Raw genomic sequence first — 19476 nt, 5'->3', positions numbered from 1 at the left:
TACAAAAGTATTTATTGAGAAGCATTGGAAAACACCAGAATGATCAGCTATTTCATGAGGCTCTCAAGGAAGTTATGAGCAATGCAGTTAATATTATGGACCATCAGAGTACAAACAGGGGATATTGAATAGGTTTTTCTTAGTGGAAAGAGAATGATATTTTGAAAAATAAGGCTATTTCCTGTTTTTTTTCTCTGAAAACTAAGACTACAACTTTGCCACATGCTAATTTGAATATGTTTTTGTTTTGTTTCTACAAATCAAATCACAGTGTTTAGAAATTAGGAAAGATAAATAAATACCCAGTATATGAAAACATCTGTATGTATGAAAAGCTAGCTGTTGTAGTTCTTAGCCTTCTCACTTCCTTTATCAATATATCTTTAACATTGCCCTGTGATGACAGTTAATAGATCTGAGTCTGCTGTATCTTGTGGTGTTAGCCATTTGGATCTCAGTTTCATATCTATAAAAATCAACAGGATAATCAGATAATTTCTACGGTTTCTCTAAATCCTGTGACTCTTTGTGGAAAATTGTATCAGTATTCTACAAAGTATAGTGCCACAGTGCTTAAAAATCACACAAACCACAAACATCTAAAATATGTGTATAATACAAAGATATGTAAATGAAATGGTTTAATGTATGTGTTATATGTCAACAGATTTCATGAGGAAACCTACAGAACATACTAATGTTTTTCCCATAAATCTTAGTGAATTTTCAATGGGTTTGTACTTAATTATGTCAATTCATAACATTTATAGGGTATTTGAATATGTTAAGTTTAATTAGATATAAACCACTCTAGTAGTGGGACCAATTAAGCCTAGGAGTGATATATTACTTTCCTTGGTATTTACTTAGGGAAAAATGAAAACTAAAGGAGCATTGGTTCATTTATTGTCTTTAAAAGTTATCTTCCCCAAAGAAGATTCTTCTCTAAAAACTTTTGTGAATACTTTTTTTTTCTTTTTAATATATCAAACACTGTTCTAGACAGGTATAGTATAGTAAAGAACAAAAAAGACAGAATTTTCACTCTTCTGAGGAATGATAGCACAAAAAGTAAATGAAAATAAATGATTAAAAGTAAGCACAACTGAATTTATATCTAATAGTGAAGTCTTTATAGGTCAGTAGTACACTAGCTTTCTAACATAGGCCATGGATAGTTTTGGTGGTGATTCCTGGGCGTCCGTTCCAGGTTTTTCAAACCTTGTAATTAGGAATTATTTCAGTTATCTTAAGTAATGCTGTTATGGATACATGGTGTCCTACCAAAGCTCCCCTGTTAATGCAGGAATGTTCAGAGGTGAAATGATTGGATTGATTGTGAACTGTTGCCTAATTTAGATCATCCTGGTGAATGGTCTGACTGGGTGGTAACTGTAGGCAGGTGGGGCCAGCCGGAGGAGGTGAGTCACTGGGGATATGCCTTGAAAGGGTGCATCTTTCCTGTGGCACCTTCCTTTCTTCTCTCTCTACATCATAGCATGAGGGGAATAGCTTCCCTCTGCCATGTCCTTGCCCCATGATGCACTGCCTCACATTGAGCCCAGAGCAATAGAGTCATCCATGTATGGACATAGACCTCTGAAAGCATGAGCCCCAAATACTTTCCCTCCTCTAAGCTGTCCATGTCAGGTATATTAGTTGCAGCAATAAAAAAACTGACTAAAACAAATGGTCAATGGAAAAGAAACAAGAAAGCAATATTAATGTATTAGAATGTGAAAAAGATCACCAATGGATAAAACTGTAATAACTACGGCTAACTACCTATGAATGTATTAGAATGTGAAAAAGATCACAAATGGATAAAACTGTAATAACTACGGCTAACTACCTATGAAGTATAGAAGCTGAGTCTTCCTAATTACAAATGCCTTATAAGAGTCATTCATGGATTTCCTGTTTGCAGTCATAACAAATTTTTGTTTGGTAACTATTGCCATGGTAACTGAAAATATAATTCTAAAGTCTGTTTATCAGATCATTAATATGCTGTATATACAGGAAATTATTTTGCGCCCTACAAGATGGTGAAATGTTCAGGAATATTGTATGAATTATGAGTTACAAAATAAACTTTTTTAAGGAGAGGAAAGTAGAGAAACAAAAGATTAATGAAATTAAAAGCAGTTTCAAAACCTCATACTTTCACGATTTTAAAAATAATTTGGTAATTGGTAATTTCACCATTTTCCTTAGGTATCCATGAATTAAAGTTATCTCAAACACTGTTATTAGAGAATTAAATAAAGACATCATACTTTTCAGTTACCCAGCTATAATATTTGACTCTCCTATGAAAGAGCTGCAATCAAATTTAGAGTAGTTTCATGTATTTTTTTTCCCAAGTGCCCTATCTACCTCACTTCCCACTAAAATAATAGCAAATAAGAGAGATAAGTGATGTATGACCTTAATTTTCTATATTGGTCATATTCAAAAAAGAAGAACAATAAAATTTAGAATTGCCGTTTTCTCTGATCCTTGCTTAGTCTTCTGAGAATGGGACACTGCTGTATTCCAGGGCAGTAAGCTTTATGAGAAGTCAGCCGGTGGAGATTGCTGCAGTCTTATATGCTAAATGACAGCAATGCTACTTCTTTATAAGTGTATTTAGTCTCTGAAGTTCTGACTCATCCTCAAACACTGAATGATTCATTGTATGTTTATCATAGTGACATTCTAACCACCTAGAAAAACTGTGAGAAGAGTTTCAGGGTATCTGTTGCATAGCTTCTTATTTGAACAGTGAGTCTAGCAAAAAAGAGGGCTGAATCCTAGCTTAAATGCCTTGGAAGGGAGTTCATTAATAAGTCAAAGCCACAGGAACTTTCCTTGCTTTGTGTGATAAGGAAGTGATAAGCTGTATTGCAAAGTGATCATGCAGACATTAAGGTGGATTTTTTGTTTTTATCTGAGCATATCTTCATGACAGCCTGATAGAATAAGTCTCAAAGATAAAGGGTCTGTTTTTGCCTTCATAGGAGGTTGAACTGCAATAAAAATAACTGGGACTCAATGAAAGGTACTCTTTGTTTTTCATAGAGAATATTTAAACTGTAGATTAAATTTAAGACTATAGAAATCTAAACTTCATTCCTATTAGCATCACCTAATGAGCTTGTATTCTTCAAAACTTTGTGATGTTGGTTTTCAGTAGTTATAAAAAGAAGGAAGGAAAAGTAGGAAGGAGGAAAAAAAACATAGGTAAGCTAGATATGTAAATTGATTACAATGCTGGATAGGATGAAATAAGTGGTATAATATAGTGTTTCTTTTCTATTTGATAAGGAGTCACCTTTTAAGAAAAATCCATCATGGCCTGATATTTGAAAAATACAAGAAAAATGAATTACTAAGACAAATACAGGATCAATTTTTTTAAATGTTATTAAAGGCAACAGACATAATATTACTTCATCAAAGTGCTTAATAGTCCTTAATTGCTTACTCTGCTTTTTTTACATGTCTCATTATGGACTGGTAACTCACTGAGGACTGCCTTTGAATAGCACCGCAACAATTGGAACACAAAAAACTATTATAAAGTCTCAGAAGCATAAGTAATTAACTTTAATTGGGTAGACTGAGAGTATTTTATTGAGAAAACAACTCTTTTAGAATAAATAAGATTTCCTTGGGCAAAGGAGGAATTGCACAGGAAGAATACATACCATGAACTAAAAGTACATGAGTGAAAAGTCAATAAACCCTTGCTTTCCATTGGCATTTTCCATTTGAGTCTTTAAAAAAAGAAGAAAAAGAAGTAGAAGAGTTGTAGTAATTTAGTAATTTTTACCTTTCCCAAGGCATAGGTTTGAATTGAGGAAACATACCCCTACACTAGTATAGAGCCCACTGCTGAGGATCTTCGCTCTTTAACTTTGATTCTTTTTTAATGCTTTGTATCCATCTGCTGATAAGCACAAACTTCATGCTGAAGTCTAGTTGCTGTTGTGTAGGCTTGGCTCAGACGTTTGCATTGACATCACCTTGCTGCCATAACAGTCAACCTTCTAAGATCAATGAGTACCTAAAGCAAAATCCTGGAGCAGTAGAGGGCATGCCCAACTGGAAGAGCAACTTATAAGCCTCTTTTGCCAAAGTAGTCACATATCTAAGTCAAGAGGAAGAGAAATCCCTGCTAGTAATTGTGAGGCTGTGGTGGAGATATTAATTTAAGGCAAAGAAATATTCATTTAAAATTCAAGTTCATTAACTTTGGAATGTATTATATTATTGGATTTAATTGTTTTCCTTTTACTAATTTGCAGATTACTTGATTTCATTTTTTATGATGAAATTAAAAATTATAATTAAGTCATTTCCTGAACCTGAGTACATACCATGTGCAAATAGCCATACAAAGGAGTCAAAGCTATATCACATTCTCTGGATGAAGCACTAATTGAACACTATCCTCTATCGTGATTTATTATAGGGAATTGGTATGTTTTCTAATCAAAATCTTCCTCAGAGTTTCTACTGCAAACTGCAAAAATACCACAGTTCTTTTTAGTACCTCCCATTAAAAACTAGAGTCTGTTATTCTACCCTTTTAATATGAACTTCCTTGTGACATACCTGAGCCAATAGAATGTAGTGGCAAGTGTGAGTTCCAAGCTTGGACCTTGAGAGATCTTGCTTGCTTCTACCTACTTTGTTGGAACCCTGTTGCTACCTTGTGAACCAGCGAAGGTCAGCCTTGGAGGATGAGAGAGCACATGGAACAAAGATGAAACATCTCAGCAGAGGCTCCCCTAACCAGTGGTTCTGAAGGATGCAGTCAGCTCAGCACTGTCCAGAAGATGCATCCAGTTGAACCCAGCCAACAGTATCAAACTACAGTATGAGCAAAATAGCATCATCAGAAACTATAGAATAAGTGGTTGTTGTTTTAAGCCACTGTTTAAGTGTGGTGTTAAAGTTTGGATCTTTAATGTCAACATAAAAGCTAGTGTGCTACGTAATGCAGAAATGTTCAGAAGTGAAATTATTAGATTATAAAAGCTGTAACCTCATCAGTGAATTAATTCATTTGGTGGATTCATAATTTAAATAGACTACTGGGTTGTAACTATAGGTAGGTGAGGCATGACTAGAGGAAATAAGTTTAGGGGTGTGGCCTTGAACTTTATCTTGTCCCTGATTCCTCTCTCTTTTGCTTTCTGCTTCCCAGCTGCCATGAGGTGAGTAGCTTTCTTTGGTCACACCTTTTCTCCATGATGTTCTGCCTTATCTCAGACCCAGAGCAATGGATTTGGCTGACCATGGACTGAACCTCTGAAATTGTAAACCCAAACTAATACTTTTCATCCTCTAAGTTCTTTTTGTCAGGCATTTTGATCACAGTGATGAAAAAAAGGTAACTAACACATGTGGTTTGCTAAGTACCAAACTGTAACTGATACCCTTCTATTGTTGAAATTTAAGTCTTTTCAGCTTCCCATAGTGAAAGGTATAGAAGAAATCTTAGAGGAGGCTTTTTTCACTCTGAATTACCTTCTTTACATGTGAAAGAATCAAGACTCAGGTTACTTTAGATTCTCTAACATCATTGGTAGCTTGAGAATGGACCCTCTTTCTACTCTAGTAAATCCAATTTTGATTTCTTTGTTGTTGGTTTCATCAACATAAAAATTAAATTCAACTGAGATTTTACCCTAGTTGTAAATAAGTGGTATATGCGTGTTTTGAAAGTTGTCCAATTTCCCTGAATCACTAGACAAAACTAAAATGATGTTTGTGTACCTTCTTTAGTGAGGAAGTCCTTGTACTGTAGTCTGTAAATATAGGACAAAATGTGTAGTGATCCAAACCACTTCCCTTTCTTTCTTTTTTTTTTTTCCCCTATGGTGGTGCTGAACTCAGGGTCTGGTACTTTCTAATTGAGCACTCTGCCAGTAAGCCACACCCGCAGCCAGCCTCAAATCACTTCTCCAGTCCTTCAAAAAAAAAAATCAGAAGATGAATTAATCAAGAGTTAGTTAAGTCTGTTATGTTTTTAAAGAACATGGTGTCAGCATAGTTCCAATTTTCCAGGGATAGTGTGGAAAGGCTAGACAGTAAATACATAAAGCAAGGATCTGTATCAAGGATCTGGCATTAGAGTTCTGCATCCATTCTCTCCTGGTCTCCAAGACCCCCATCTGTGCTGTAAAACTTTGTTTTTGTTCTTAATGCCCCTGCATGTCAATCCTGGGCAAAAGTAGAGAATGAGCAGATTGTCGTTTTGTTCCTTTTCCCCCATTTTCTGTGTCTTCTCTCCATTGGGCCTAGCTTTCCAGTCTTCCAGCCAACATCACAAGACTTTCTGCATTTTTATTTTATTTATTTTTTACAGATGTGAAAACACATCTGTAATCTGTTCTTTTCTGCATGTGCTCTGATGAGATAGGGAATACGAGGCAACAAATCACCTTATGCAGTTGCCCTCTTCATGATCCCACTAGTGTGTTAAAATGTTGAAGAAAGTATACTGTAGTTCTTAATTATAACAAGAATCATGACAGTATTCATACTTGGGGTACTGCATCTTAATAAAGGCCTCTTATGTACCACTATCTGTGTACCCACTCTGTGTGTGTGTGTGTGTGTGTGTGTGTGTGTAACCACTCTTGAGAACCAACTGTGAATCTTGTAGTGGTACAAGACCAGATTAGGAATGTTTGCTGTGATTCACATTCTTTTAAGGAACTCCTACAGATTAGAATCAGATTTTCAAAATCCCTTTTATAGCTAATACATAGGAGACTTTGAGTGCATGTGTAAGCAATGTCATTGCTCTGTCCTTCCGTGGAACCAATCCTAATTAAGAAGCCATTTCGACAGAGTCAGAGCCTGTTGATTGTGATGTCTTTCTCAGTAATAGATTTACTAGGAGGCTTTTTCTGAGTTCATAGGAGAGGTATTCTATTGGTGGATATTTTGAGTGACTTCCTTTATTCAACAGCATAAAAGTTAATTTTATAGTATTCAGTTTGAAAAAATGTCTGTGAGAAACCAGCATAAACAAAGCAGACTTAAGACATTTTTTCCTATCATCATCTTGCTTAACAGTGGAAGCCTTAAAAAAAAAAAGCCAAAAGGTATAAATTATATTGCCCTTATTAATATTGTGAGAATACATTGTTTTCAGTAAGCAAGTAAGTAGTACTGGGAAGGTAAGAACTGCAGATTTTAAATACTATGTAATTTGAAACAGGAAGTTAGCATCCTTATCATAAAGAAGTACTGTATTTTTTTTCTTTTACTTAATTTCATCTCCAGATGAATTACGTAATAAGATTTATTTTAGTGTTTTTTAAGGAGAACATATTAAAATTGTGGAAATTTTCTCATAAATTTGTTTCTAGAAATTTCTTACTAATGTACCCTGATATTTTTTAGTGTTTCATAATCTGGTTTGTGATCGTGTGTCTATGTATGTGCATACATAAGTGTGTATAAATGTATATATATTGAGAAATTAAATGAGATTTAGGGACTGAAAATCATCTTCTCCCTTGACTTTTGGAAAACTGTTTCTTGGTCCTTAGTGAACAAACAACAAATTGTGGTGAAGGAGAGCATTTACAAGGAAGAAGCAAATTTCTCATTTTTTATGCCCATTTGAGTGAAGACATTTTAATATTAAACAGAAAAATAAAGTCAAGGTGGTAGATAAGCATTTCTTCATTTATAACAAGTCTGCCTTGCCATAAAGCACTTAGTTTTTGTATTTAAAACCCAAACAGAAAGAGAATGCAGTAGGCAGCCTATAAAGATGGTCTCCCCTTACTAATATTTATACCCTTGTGTCTTCCCCTACCCTTGAGTATAGTCTGGACCCGGTCAGTTGCTGCCAAAAATGAAATACATTTTAAGTGATAATGTCACTTCCAAGATTAATAACTCCAATTTCCATCTTCCATATTCTTAGTGAAGATCACTCATCCTGGGAAACCAACCACCATGTCTTGAGGCAGCCATGTGGATGGGCCCATGTGAGAAAGCACAAAAGTGGGTCTTCCCTTGGATAAGCCTAAAAATGACTGCAACCAGTGCTGACTGCTGCTTGCAGACTTGGAGGAATACTGAGACAGCCCATCTAGTTAAGCCACACCCAAATTCCTTACCCACTGAAACTATGAGATGATAAGTGTTTTTATTTTGGGGTAGTTTGTAACTAACACAAGAAGTTTATATTATAAATCTAAAACTTCAGTGATTTGGGAAAAAATGAAAGAATGCTATTTCATTTTTGCCTCATATAGCCTGACTTACCAGATAATATATAGATTTTTCCATATAACAGCAGAGAAATCAGGGTAGTAATGGTAAGACTACATGTTTTGAATAAAGATCTTTCAACAGATATAATTTGTTCCTTCAGTCTTACTTCTTATTTAAAAATTCTTTTCTCTTGTTATAACGTTTAAGAAGACCTGTTTTTCATCAGAACCTAGAGTGTTGTCTTGACTCACACCCTACTCTTTTGAGGATCCTTATGTGTGAATTAATCACTGGGGCCAGGTGGTGTGCAGACATTTGGGTGCCTTCTAATCAGCCTCGGGTTTGTCTGGGAAGGAGGAGCTTCTGGCTAGTGAATAACTGACATTCTTTCAGATCAAAATCATTGTTCCAGAGAAGTTATAGATGAGGAATATTACTCTTAAGATTATTACATATCTTAAAAGTCTCATTTTGGAGAAATAAAAAAGAAATGTAGAATGTAGTATTATAGTTAAGAGCCAACTATATATCTATATATATATATATATTTAACAGGCCAACAGAGATTGCCTTGGTGGCAGGCCCTCTGTCACTCTCTACATTCTGGTACTGCCTTAAGAAAAATAGAGGCATATTGGGTGGGTATCATTTTACTTTAATTCATTAAAGTTTCAGGAAGATTGACCCAGTATCTCCAGAATAGGATTTATTACAAAATAGTTATGCTGAAAGATAACTGATTTTCTTTTCTCTCCTAACAGAAAAGTCTGTGATTATTTATTACTGTGTGTGAACAAAAATGTTTCAGCCCACTTGGCTTACAGAGGATTTCATGATAGAGATTCATATAGGACTTTCGGCTTTTTACTTCTTACATGGAAAAGCTAAAGGGAGGGAAATGAATCCTAGGATCTACAGTGAAGATTTTATTCTCATTTGCTCCTGGATACGTAGTATTGACAACTAAAGACTGTTAATTGATTATTCTGTAAACCTTTGGTCTTCAGTTAAGAATTCTATTCCTATTTTTTTTAAAAATGATTCACTAAATCATATTTGTTTAGAGTTCTTCCATGTTATGACCTGTCATTAGGCAGTAGTGGTTAAGAACAGGCACAACTCTCCAGTTCCTCCATCTGAATGAAAATACAGACAATAGTAGTACCTTGGATTGTTTTAGGATTGTTACGAGGATAAAGTGAGATGATCCATGTACAACACTCAGAACCCTGTCTGGCAGCAATATGAATTCTCAGTAAATATCAGCTTACCCCTTCCAGAGTCCTTGTTGTGAAAAGCAATGGGAGTTCCTTGAGGTGAAGTCCATGATAATTAAAATGAAGAAATAAAACTTTCTAAAGTTGCTGTAAATCTAAGGCACTGTAGTTGGCATCAGGGATTCAAATATGAACAAAAAACAGACAGTTGGTGGTAAATTGATGTGCCAACGATCACTGCAGTAAAGAAGGACAAGATCATTGGATTTGTACCAAGATCTGTGGAAATCAGAAGAATTTTGCTGAGGATAATTGAAGAGTGATTAACATTTGAATCAGGCCAGTAAACCAAATAAAGAGTAGAATCTGGGCAGATGGAAAAAGTGAGCTGAGACCCTGAAAAAGGAAAGAGTGTCCCTGGAAGCTAAGAGCAGCTGGGGTGAGGTGTGAGGAAGGTAAAGGCATGTGGTTGGAGGGAGGTGGTACCAGGTTTTAAAGGACCTTCTCTGCCATGCTGAGAAAAGTAGAATTCATTGAATTCATTAAAAACATCTGACAAGGGAAATGTTATGTTCACCTTTAGTCTTTATTATAATTTTGGAAACAGCAATATGATATTATACAAAGGGAGCCATCAGGAGTATAGATGACATAGTGAGAGTTGGATGGAACATGAGCACTGGAGTGGATATGAGGGAGCAGACTATAATTTCCAGAATTTAGAGCATAATAAGCATGCCTACACATGGATAAGGTCATCAGGTCCCCACTTGAGTGACCAGGTGAGTGGCAGCAACTTTTTCTTCATTATTTTCAGATTCCATTGAGAAATAGGAAGTTTTTGATTTTTAAGTAAAGAGAGAAACAGGCAGAGGGGAGGAAAAAGAGGGAGGGAAAACTTTATTAGGAATGATTAATTATACCTCCTAATCCCAATAAATTATTTTTTGTAATTTTAATCTGGGAAAGTTAGCAAACTACAAAAGTTGAAGGGTGTCTCTTTTATTAACTTGCGTAATTTAAGCCCCCCTTTCTTTCTTTTGATAAAATCTTAGTAGAGATTGGGCAATAAGTATGAACTAAAATTTTCAAACAGTTTAAAATTTTGTGTCACAGATTAATCAAAATATATTGATTAGGGAATGAGGAACTTCACCAATACCACTAGGTTTGTAAGAGCCATGTGCTAAGAGGAATGATTTAGAAATGCAGATCCTTCGTCTAGAATATTAATCTATGTGGGCAAGATCTGAAATGCTTCTTTATGAATGTAATGTGAATATATATGCATTATATATATGCAAGTGTATTTGATAGGTAGATAAGTGCGCATGCACATTGACACACACAATCCCAGAGAAAAAGAATATGTTTATTTCATATATTCTACCTTAGTCAGCTTCATTCCAAGGTGATTAAAGAATCTTGGTAACACTTGCTTATTTAGTAACCACATATGATTCTTTGCGCCAGAGGGAAATTTGGTTATGAAAACAGCATGAATCAGATGACCTCACCCTGAATACTGCATAATATCTTCCAGATCCAAATTATCTCCAGATCAACTCAGACCGTGTTTGAAATACCAGATGTTCTGAATGCTTTTTTCCCTTTTTCTTTAAAGTATCTGACATACAATACCCTCTTCTGGGTCAGAAGGGTAACCTGAAATGTTGCCAGCTTATTTGACTGCTTGGAATTATGAATATGGAAAAATTGATTCCATTCCCATTTCTTGCTCTAAATTAAGCAGGGAGAAGGGGGCGTTTGGAGACACAGATCATGGGGATATAAGTTCAGTTTCTGAAGTTTGTAGTTAGGGATACTTTAAAAGTTCCGTTTGTCTTGACTAGTGTTTCAGGGTAAATATGTAGAGTCATTTTGGCTTTTGCAGAGGACCTCAACAGGTATTCACAAAGGGTTACTATGGTTTCTCCGAATATAGTCAATCCAAAGGACCTGTTTTCTTTTGCATGCTGTAGAAGAAAAATTAATCTGTCATATCCTTGTATTGATGCTGGCCAGATTGTGTTACTAAAATTATATGAGGTGGACAGCTTTGGTACTTGTGTGCTTATGAAAAACATGTGTTTTTAGGCACCAACTGTTGGTGCTGTGGGGAATACCGGATCACATTTGCTGGTGAATAGTAATGTACAACAGAACTGCGTTGTACCCCTCTCAGCTTACGTCTTTTGTTTCCTTTGTGTACTTTACAGACTGCTCCTCCAAACTGAATTCCAAATGATTCTGACTTGTAAGAGCTGCTAATATATTAGCTTTCTCAAATAATCATTCTCTAGTGATTAAATTTGACCAGGCTGGGTGATAATCTAAGATTCAGTCAGAATTTTAGAATTAAATTTTTTTTAAAATTCAAATTTATCCCTTCCTTATTTAGATGAAGCCCAGAGAAGAAAAATGATTTTAAAATCACTGAACTTGGCCATGGCATTCTGGGACCAGATCAGAGTTTCCTGACTTTTCTAGTGATTTTTCTACTCTTTCAGAGTTTTCTGTTTTGTTAGTTTTCTAGTATTCTAACCATGTAATTTTTGATAATTTCCTTAATACCTTGTATAACTAATTCTTCCAACATTGGTACTTCATACAGGCACACTATCTTGGTGTTTACCCTAGTTCAAGGATCTAGTCTTCACTGTCTAAACATCGAGCTTGCCTTACCTGAGGAGTAGCTTACACTTTTCTCAGCTCACCATTTTCTGCATCCCCTCCCAATCCCTCGCTTGCACCAGGATATCATTAAACAACCCTGTTGTGGTTCGGATGTGAGGTATCCCCTGAAAACTCAAATGTGAGACAACGCAAGAAGGTTCAGAGGAGAAATGATTGGGTTGTGAGAGTCTTAACCCAATCAGTAAATTAATCCCCTGATAGGGATTAACTGAGTGGTAACTGAAGTGATAGGGTATAGCTGGAGGAGATTGGCATTGAGGTGTAGCTTTGGGGTATATATTTTGTATCTGGAGAGTGGTGCCTCTGCGCGCCCCCCCCCCCCCCCCTCTCTCTCTCTCTCTCTCTCTCTCTCTCTCTCTCTCTTTCCTTCCTGATTGTATGGAACATTGCTGAAGTGAACCAAACAACTCCCATTTTGCTTTCTGACCCCATTTTGTGAAACTTATAAAAAACATGTTGTTTGCTGTGATAGATCAAAACAAAATGTGTGTGTAGCGTTAAGATAAGTAAAGTCACGAGCAGTGACGCACACAGTGACTATGCAGTCACTGAGAAAAACATTTGGCAGTTTGTTTACACCAAATTTACATTAGTTTTAATGGTAAAACTGGTAAAAATATTTACTAGATGAATTTGCAGAATTCAGGACTTGAAAAACAAATTAGGTAATGTGTGAACTTGTTTTGATGTGACTATATAAACTGCAGACTGATCAGGAGCGAGCGGGCACTACTCCACCGACAGAGTCTGTCACTATGTCCCGTTGACAAGTGACAAGATAGTGCTCCCCAGCTCAAGGCCCCTGGTCGCTGCATGCTGTTACTCCGTTGACTGATTGCCGTTTGCTGTGAACCGAGCATCAATAAAACCTCATCTGAGGACCAACGACCGGCTACGTGAGTGTTATCTTATTCCTACCCGGTTCCCGATCCAGTACAGGCCGCAAGTGTTACGACGTGCTCGTGACACTGATGATGCAAGCTGCTCCCCTCTGCCATACTCTTCTGCCATGATGTTTGCCTTCCCTGGAGCCCTGAGTAATGGAGCCGACCTTCTGTGGACTAAGACCTCTGAAACCATGAGCCCTCAAATAAACTTTTCCTCCTTTAAAATTGTTCTGGTCAGATCTTTTAGTCACAGTACCGAAAAAACTGACTAAAACAAATGCCTTCCTAGTTCTTATTCCTCACCATGTATTCTCAAACACAGACACACCTGCCTGGGCAGGAACTAACCAATAAGATATGGATGTGCACGAATAACAGCTACCGCTCTTGAGGAAGGAAGGACCCTTAACCAGATGATGTAGTCTGTACTGAGGATGAAGAGAGGAGAATCCTGGAATCTGGGGTCAGGGAATCCTGAACACAAAGTAAAGGAGGGAGAGAAATGGGTGGAGCTCTTCACGCAGATTGGGCTCCACATCCTTGAACTAAGAAGAAACTGTAAAGAGTTTGGGAACCCCAGATGCTGTAACACTGCTCCCAGAAGTCTGGGAATAAGATTTAACAAGCTGTCTGGGGCAGATCTGGCTCTGAAACTACAGAATAGAATTAGTGTTTTCCTTCATCTGATACATATTTGCAAAGCCAGGGGAGACTAGTAGAAATGTAACTATCTCAGTTGGGAGCTGAGGGGCTGGGGATATAGCTCAGTTTGTAGAGTGCTTAGCACAAGGCCCTGAGTTCAAATCCCCAGCACCGCAAAAAAAAAAAAAAAAAAAAAAAAAAAAAAAACAATGAGAAGCTCAGTTGGGAGCTGAGTAGAACTTTTGTTCACACCTGTACAGGTATGTCTGCTACTGTACAATGTAGTTTATAATGGATTTAGCCTCTGCATTCTACATTGTAATTCAGTCTGGAAAATTGACTGAACAGGGAGATTGTAGAGTTTGAATCACAAGTTGTTTTTGTTGGAGTTGCATTGTGTTTTTTTTATTCTAATAGAGGTTAATAAAGAGGATTAGCATAGAAAAGCTTTCTCCTGGTGTGGCATAAGAGATCTTCAGTACTGGGTTGTCAATGAGGTTTAAACTTTGTAGCTCTGCACTTACAGTTATAAAATAATTTCTCTTCTTGAAATTTTCCTAGGAAAATAAGTCCTTCGTCAGTCTGAAACTCTCTAATTGCTTTAGTTACTAACAGTGTTTTTGAAAACTAGGTGTTCTTGTTCATGTATTTGTTTTTAATCAAGATTACTTCAATTAGGTTAGGAGAGAAATATCATATTGCCCTGACCTCTTTCCACTCTCTTTTATTCTCTTGCCATCTGTGGTATTTCCAGGGTCCTCTCATTCCTTATGTCTGAGCATGTGGGGAAGATAAAAGTATGTGAGTTTGGAAAGGTAGAAAGTTGCACTTTCTCCAGGCATGCATAAACCTCCAAGCCTGTATGGAGATTAAGTTGGCCTTCAAGCAGGACCGAGTAAAAGAACCCTTTAACAATGCTTTCTGACCATCCAAGGGCAGTTTACAGAGCCACTTTCTCGGATTACTGCTTTTCTCCAGGTCACTGCTCCCCAGGCTCCCTACCCAACTGCCCTGAGGGCTACTGGCCAAGGTAAAGGTAGGCCAGCAGAGCTTGGAAGTGTCCCTACTCCCCACCCACCCTGCAATACCAGTTGCAGCATTGCATGGCTGTTTTCTAGGGCTTCCCCCCTACCAGTCTCCTCCCATCTCTAGGGATATCTTTCTTCTGTTGAACCTGGAAGCCCCAGACATAATAAGGAATGCATCAGGAGTTTTACTTTCTTCCTTGGAAAAAGGAAAACAAAACAAAACTTGCTTCCTGCTGCAGAGGCTGTCCCTTCCACCTGTAGTGCTTCCCTCTTGTCATCTTCCACTATGGCCTTTGAGTGTGATATTCCCTCACTGTCAAATGTACAGTATTCTCTTGGGCTGTTAGATGCTGCTCATCCTTTGAATCTCATTTCAGGCATCCCTTGTTCAAAAACTTTCTCCACTTCCCTAACTTATACAAGCCACTCCGTTATCAAGCTCTCAGAAAGTTGTCTACTTTTCGAGGTTTACCTTTGACTAGCTATGCAGCCAGGAGCAAATCATCTCTCCTTTCTGAATTTTAGTTTCCTGATCTCTCACACAAGGAGGATTCTCAGTCCTATCCAGAATAAGAATGCATAGAACATTTAAGAATAGCAGATACTCATGCAATGCCACCAGTTCTTATAAATAAACTAGTAACTTTGATAAGAAGATAAAAAGTGAGTAGGAAAAAAACAGCCTGTTCCTTTGCAGGGTTGACTTCATCAGTCTGCAGTGAGTTACACTGAGGCCTTATTGTAAAAGCTCTGCTGAGTAATGGAGGTTCTAGTTATATTAGCTGAACTTTTAAGTTGTATTCAGAAATAGAGTAGGAGAAATAGAGAAGGAGCCCTGTATGTGTATAGTGTGTGTGACTCAGGTTGAAAGCAGGGGAATAATTTGTTTAGGTAGGCAACTTTATTTCTAGAAAAAGTACACTTAATTCTAGATATTATCTAAGCCAGTAAATCTCAGAATTTTACACACACGCACACACGCACACACACACACATACATAGTATTTTGCATACATAAATGTATTTGTGTGTGTGTGTGTGTGTGTGTGTGTGTGTGTGTGTGTCTTGTATGTGTATAAGCCTGTCGTGAGATAAAATGTATTTCTTATTGTGGAACTCATGAGGATTTAAAAGCCACTAATTTAAGCTAAGTTATGTGGTTGTATGATTAATCTTCCATAATATAATCTTAATTTTCTTTGGGGATTAAGAGATGAAAAGAACACAGTATGAAACAAATTCATACACCAGGTGAATCCAGGGTTATTAACTCTCCTATAATAAAAAACTAGAACAAGTTGAAAAAGAATACACACCCTTTTAGATTTGCTCTTCATTTCACTACAGATATTTTAATGGAGAAAATTCTTAATTGTTTTCACTTACAAAAGACCCGAAAACTCAATTAACTAGTTTCCCTCTGTCTTTTAACTCATTGTGTTTGGTATTATGAACTGTGGTCATCAGTAATAGGACACAGTTTTATTTTTTTAAAAAAGTAGGTTTAGTGCTGATAGTAAATATACATATAATTTAGAAAATTTTAATACTTTTGAAAATTGATAGTGTAGACTTGATAAACGTGCTGAGGTCTAGTTAATGCTGGATGTTGGACTGATTTCTTAGACTTCAGATAGTGTCTTATGGTCTCTGTAACAACTGGGCTTGTGACTTAAAAATAACATCGTTCTCCTAAACAGCCATTGGACCCCACTGGTTTTGAATGTGCCCATACATAGTAAGGGGATGTGGTCATTTTCTGTAGAAAAACAGGGAAGGTCTTTCTTAACTGTCAGGACACATCAGGCTGATCTTCCAAGGAACAAGTTACAATGTGGTTTAGGTTGCATAGTGATAATCACAGCTTGGTAAATTACAAAAGGGGGGGGGGGTGCTATTGAGAAAGATCTAGTATTTATCAAACTTGAATTACTGCTCCAGGTCACAAACTGGTAACTAATTTGTCACAGTCATTGATGTGACATTTAAAATATGGAATAATCTGGTCACTGATGATTTGCTGATGTGATGCTGCAAAGCCGAGTGATCTTTTTCATTCTGAGTAGCTGGCTAGAAATGCTTGCATTGCGGTTGTGTGTGTCCTTCCTCTATCTGTACCCCAGCCTCTTCTGCTTATTAGGCATGTGTCAGTAGGATACCAAGAATCCTTGGTATTGTTTAATATGGCACAGAAAAAAAATAATGGTTTGCTATAATAAGGGCAACAGTATATCCCCCTTTCTTTCTCCCCCATGTGAGTACAGGCCTTAAAGTCAGAAGGAACAGGACTCAAATCTCTTCTTTGCCATTTATTGACACTTTGATCTTAAAGAAATTTTGTAATCTCTCTGGGCTTCAATTGCATCATCTCTAAAATGGAGAAAAATATTTCCTACTTCATTTCCTTTAATAGGTTTTGCAAGATTTTAATAAGATAAATAATATGGTATTCCTGTCACTTAATAAATATTGTTGCTATTATATTTGTCACAATACAAAATAACATTATTTTAGTTATGATTCCTAAAATCTTTAATATATTCCTTGTTTACTGCAAAATGTGTCATTTGGGCCCAGGCTTGTTTCTAAGTTCTGCTCTCTGAGTATTCCAAGTACTTACCGTATCCAGGGTGCATAGTGACCAAAGACATGAATTTATGACTTTGTGACTTGGAGTATTTGTAATCTTTCAAAGAGTTGTATTTTGATGCCTTTCACTTCATGATAAAAAGCAATAAGAATATAAAGTATGTTATGTGTGTACTTGGAGTTGCCATTTACATACCTGGGTGTCATCATTGACTAAACAAAGTGATATTCATACAACATTTGTTTGACAGTTATATTAGTAGGAATGGTAAGTGGAATCAAAACACAATTTATCGAATTCTTTAGATTTTTAGAAACATAATAAAAGTTCCATGTTGTTTTTCTTCTTTAATAGATGGGCTTAGGTCATGAGCAAGGATTTGGAGCTCCCTGTTTAAAATGCAAAGAAAAATGTGAAGGATTTGAACTGCACTTCTGGAGGTAATGTTTTGAAGCTACAGCATTAGTAACGTACACTCTGGCAGAACTTCCACAGATGGTGTGAGCCTGCATGTTCTCAGGCACAGTCACTAAGTTGCAGATCTGTTATTTTCTGAGGCAACAAAAATACAGTGATTATGTCTTCATTTCATTATGTTTGATTGAGTTAATTGAACCATAAGAACTATACTTAAAGTTGTTTATTTGCTATTTTTCAGATTTTCTCTGAGTCTAAAATGCTGAATATGCTTTTTCTGAGTGGTAAATAAATTTGGGCTGATTCTCTAGGACTATTTATTAATAATTATTCTTAACAGTTGCTGACTTTTCACATCTCATCTCTCTGCAATCAGTGATAAATATGAAAACTGAATTGTACATTCATATCCTAGTTACCAGGAAAAAAAAATGTTTAATTTTGGTATCTTCAGAATTTCCAGCAGCAAATTTGTTTTTCAAGCACTTCACTTTTTTTTTTTAAAGAAAATAAAAACATTTTATTGCCATTCTCTTAGTGTGAAAAAGTGCATGTATCCTCACGATAAGGTGAGTGGATCAAAAATGTGAATGTGAAATAAATTTTGTATGTTTTTTTTTGAAGTAGTGTTGTATATCATGTAAATCTAAACCAGTATTTGAAACATGTTCTTATGAAGAACATAAATGTTCTTAATAACTGTCAAGACCATGATTGTAATTCACATGTATTCTCGCAGTTAGTTAGAATCAGCCTACTAGAAGGGAAAAAGAGAAAAAAATCAACTATACAATATTAGAATGTCAGCTGCCTTGTAACAATGAACATTTAACAACTACTTCTGTAATACAAATTTTCTTAGAACTCTCCAGAATAGTTTCATCAGCCATTGTAGTTATGTACAATGTAAGTTAAAAGAGAATATAACAGGTTATTATCTGGGATGTTAGGTTCTTTAAAAGCTAGTGTATTAATAAGTCTTAAGAAGCGAACACAATTGTTCTAAATAGTGAAGGCAACAGGAATCTCAGTCTTCCCAGAAATGATGATACATTTCTTTTAGAAAGCTAGAGTTTTCTAGGAAGTTTTTAAAATTACGACTTAAGTAGTTCTCCTACGTGCTGCATTGTAATACATCTGCCATGTTCTAAAAAGATAATATCACTGAACACAAAATAGTTTTTGTGGATTAGAATACAGTTGTCCCTTAGTGTCCAGCCCCTGCAAATAGCAAAATCCATGGATGTTCAAGTCTTTTACTTAAAATGGTGTAGTGTTTGCATATAATCTACACACCCATATATATTTAGATTACATGTAATACCTAATGCAGTGTCATCACTGTGTAAATATTACATTGTTTAGGGAAGAATGACAATTTGTAAAAGTCTATACATTTTCAGTACAGATGTATTTTTTCCCCAAAATATTTTCCATCTGTTGTTGGTTGAATCCATGGATATGGAACCCACAGATAGAATAGGACACAAAAGCTGATTGTATTTCGCATCTTAACTCTGCACACCACTTTCTCTTGTGCCAACCAGTTAACTTTGCAGAGGGCTGCAGTGCCCTCTGCTGGGCATAATTTTTACTTTATGACTTTAAAATAATCTTTTTAGCTCAATTATGCAGTCGCTAGAAACTGCTAATGCGATTTTTTAAGCTCATTCTTAAGAGATAATCGCCTTTCCTCTATAGCAGAACTTTAGCTTATAGTAATTTTCATTTGGTATATATTTTGCTATTACAGATCACTGTAATCT

At 36.2% G+C, this 19476-nt stretch overlaps 1 protein-coding gene across 2 annotated transcripts in view; it reads left to right on the top strand.

The window, feature by feature from the left end:
• The window catches only part of Tes (testin LIM domain protein), a 41032-nt gene that overhangs the window by 5543 nt on the left and 16013 nt on the right, over positions 1-19476 (top strand). For both annotated transcript variants that reach the window (XM_047560778.1, XM_047560779.1), the window contains exon 2: positions 17648-17733. In XM_047560778.1, the coding sequence (XP_047416734.1) occupies positions 17648-17733 (86 nt within the window). The remainder of the gene's footprint in view (positions 1-17647; positions 17734-19476) is intronic.

The sequence above is a fragment of the Sciurus carolinensis genome, chromosome 8, assembly GCF_902686445.1.
Source record: "Sciurus carolinensis chromosome 8, mSciCar1.2, whole genome shotgun sequence".
Taxonomy (NCBI): Eukaryota; Metazoa; Chordata; class Mammalia; order Rodentia; family Sciuridae; genus Sciurus; species Sciurus carolinensis.
The sequence above is the reverse complement of the archived record's forward strand: the minus strand, read 5'-3'. Positions and strand labels throughout refer to the sequence as shown.